The 1,917-nt window shown below is 47.5% G+C and overlaps 1 protein-coding gene across 3 annotated transcripts in view; it reads right to left on the reverse strand.

The window, feature by feature from the left end:
* Positions 1-1,621, reverse strand: part of CSRP2 (cysteine and glycine-rich protein 2) — a 5,184-nt gene extending 3,563 nt beyond the window's left edge. For all 3 annotated transcript variants that reach the window (XM_010140627.1, XM_010140628.1, XM_010140629.1), the window contains exon 1: positions 1,491-1,621. In XM_010140627.1, the coding sequence (XP_010138929.1) occupies positions 1,491-1,602 (112 nt within the window). In that variant the 5' untranslated portion in view covers positions 1,603-1,621. The remainder of the gene's footprint in view (positions 1-1,490) is intronic.
* Between the last annotated feature and the right edge of the window lie 296 nt (positions 1,622-1,917).

Consider the following 1,917-nt stretch of genomic DNA (forward strand, 5'->3'; position numbering starts at 1 on the left):
ATTCCTGTATTGTCCTTCAGCACAATGCAAGCACTCAGCTCAAGGTTACAGTAGAAGGCAGAACTATTTCCTTCTTAAAACTTCTTTTGTACCCCAACTGGCACAGGCTTTCCATCTGCAACAGCATTATGCCCGTGATAAAGAATTTGGACAGGAAAAAAGAAAGAAAATGCCCTATACATTTTTTGTTTAAAAAAGAATTTAAAGGTCTTCAAAATATTGGGTGACCTTTGCTCATGGCATTCATTTGCTCCAAGGTTCTTTTTATAAGACACAAATACCCAATAAGTAAATCAACTAATGCATGTTTGTTAAGTCTACAGACTTTAACCCCAACAGAACCATGCACTAAGGAAAAGCAAATACTCAGACACACTAGAGCCATTGTTTGACTGTAAGTTCCAGGTTTCTTTTAATAGAAACTCCCATAAAAGGCTGAAAATGAGGCAGCTGAGACATCTAATCCTTTTTTTTTTTTTTGTGACTGCTGTAGAGCTACGGGAAGGGAGCGTTAGGTGCGCTGAGGCTCACATGCCAGCACAATGTGCTGAAGTTATGCTGCAGACTAACAGCAAACTAGTTTGAGGGGACCAGCTGCAATGATGGCTGATATGAAGAGGGCTAAACCCAAGCTCTGCCCGTAGGTATTAAACACCAGCAAGCGGGACAAAACAGTACCTCATGTTTGTAATAAGGTAAAATTCTCCGATTCAGGCAGACAGAGTATTTATTTGCAAAGTAGAAGCCTCCAATTCACAGTGACCCTTTGTTCTCTTCATGTACGCAGAGGTCTTTTCAGCAGAGAAAGCAATTTTCAATGCCTCACTGGGCTTGTTGGTTGGACTGGAAAATAATGCTTTGGGCTCCTTTCATCTGAAATAAACCACAGGCTTCTGTGCCAAGAAAGTCTAGGCTTTTGGCCGTGCTAAAGCACTGACAACTCGGCTGTGCTCAGGCACACTGGTCTCCCAGTCTGTGCAGGACTTCAGGGCAGGGGTCTGATAACTGTTCCTTCAGCTGCTGCTGGCCCCAGGACCACTGGGATAAGCCCAGCTGAGCTCAGGTCAGTGCAAACAGGGCTCTGCCACTGGGCTTTCTCTTCTGCATGAGCAACACTTAAGCCAGGTTTCCATCCTAAAGATCCCTTAGACTCTTGAGGAGAAGGCTTGGGAAGGGGGCAAATAGAGGAGAAAATCATGATGTGTTCTGCTCGGGGAGGTGCATTCCACTCCTTCCACACTGGACAGGTAGTATAATACCTCTTCAGGAGACAAGCTCTCCCTTTGGCACCGTTGGGCTCAGGAGGCATGTGACGAAGCAGGAGTCAAGCCCAACACGTGATGGACAAAGCCATCTTTGGCCATTGTCATCCCCTGTGCCACGGGTGCCAGCTGAGCCTGGGACATCTCCTGTGGACCAGCACCTTGCTGTTGTGAGCTCCTGGCTATGCCAGAAGAGGTTTTGCAGGGGAGCAGGAGAGGAATACTTACTGCAGAGGAAGCAGCACCGGTGGAAGCTCCTCCCATCACACTGCACCTCCTCAGCATGGTAGACAGTGCGGCCACAGGCACCGCATTTGTTGCCACCTCCCCAGTTCGGCATGGTGGCTCTGCGTGCCCAGCCAGGCAGGAGGGGAGAAGGGGAGAATTTTGTTAACCATGGTGTCCTCTACCACACAGGCTCCTTTAAACCAGCTCAGCAAAGTTTGTATACCAGAGCACAAGCCAACTGTTTAAAAACATGATGTTCCACCGTGTGAGAAGTTTTTGTGATCAGATCAACTTCTCAGCTCTTCAGATCCCAGACCAGACTTAAAGGCTTAGGAGGTTTCTCTACGGCTATTTGTAGAAGCAGATGGACTGGCAAGGGGAACAGAGGCTGCTGCTGCTGATGAACAGCAAGAAAAACAGAGACACA

Source organism: Buceros rhinoceros, unplaced genomic scaffold (assembly GCF_000710305.1).
Source record: "Buceros rhinoceros silvestris isolate BGI_N320 unplaced genomic scaffold, ASM71030v1 scaffold10367, whole genome shotgun sequence".
Lineage (NCBI taxonomy): Eukaryota > Metazoa > Chordata > Aves > Bucerotiformes > Bucerotidae > Buceros > Buceros rhinoceros.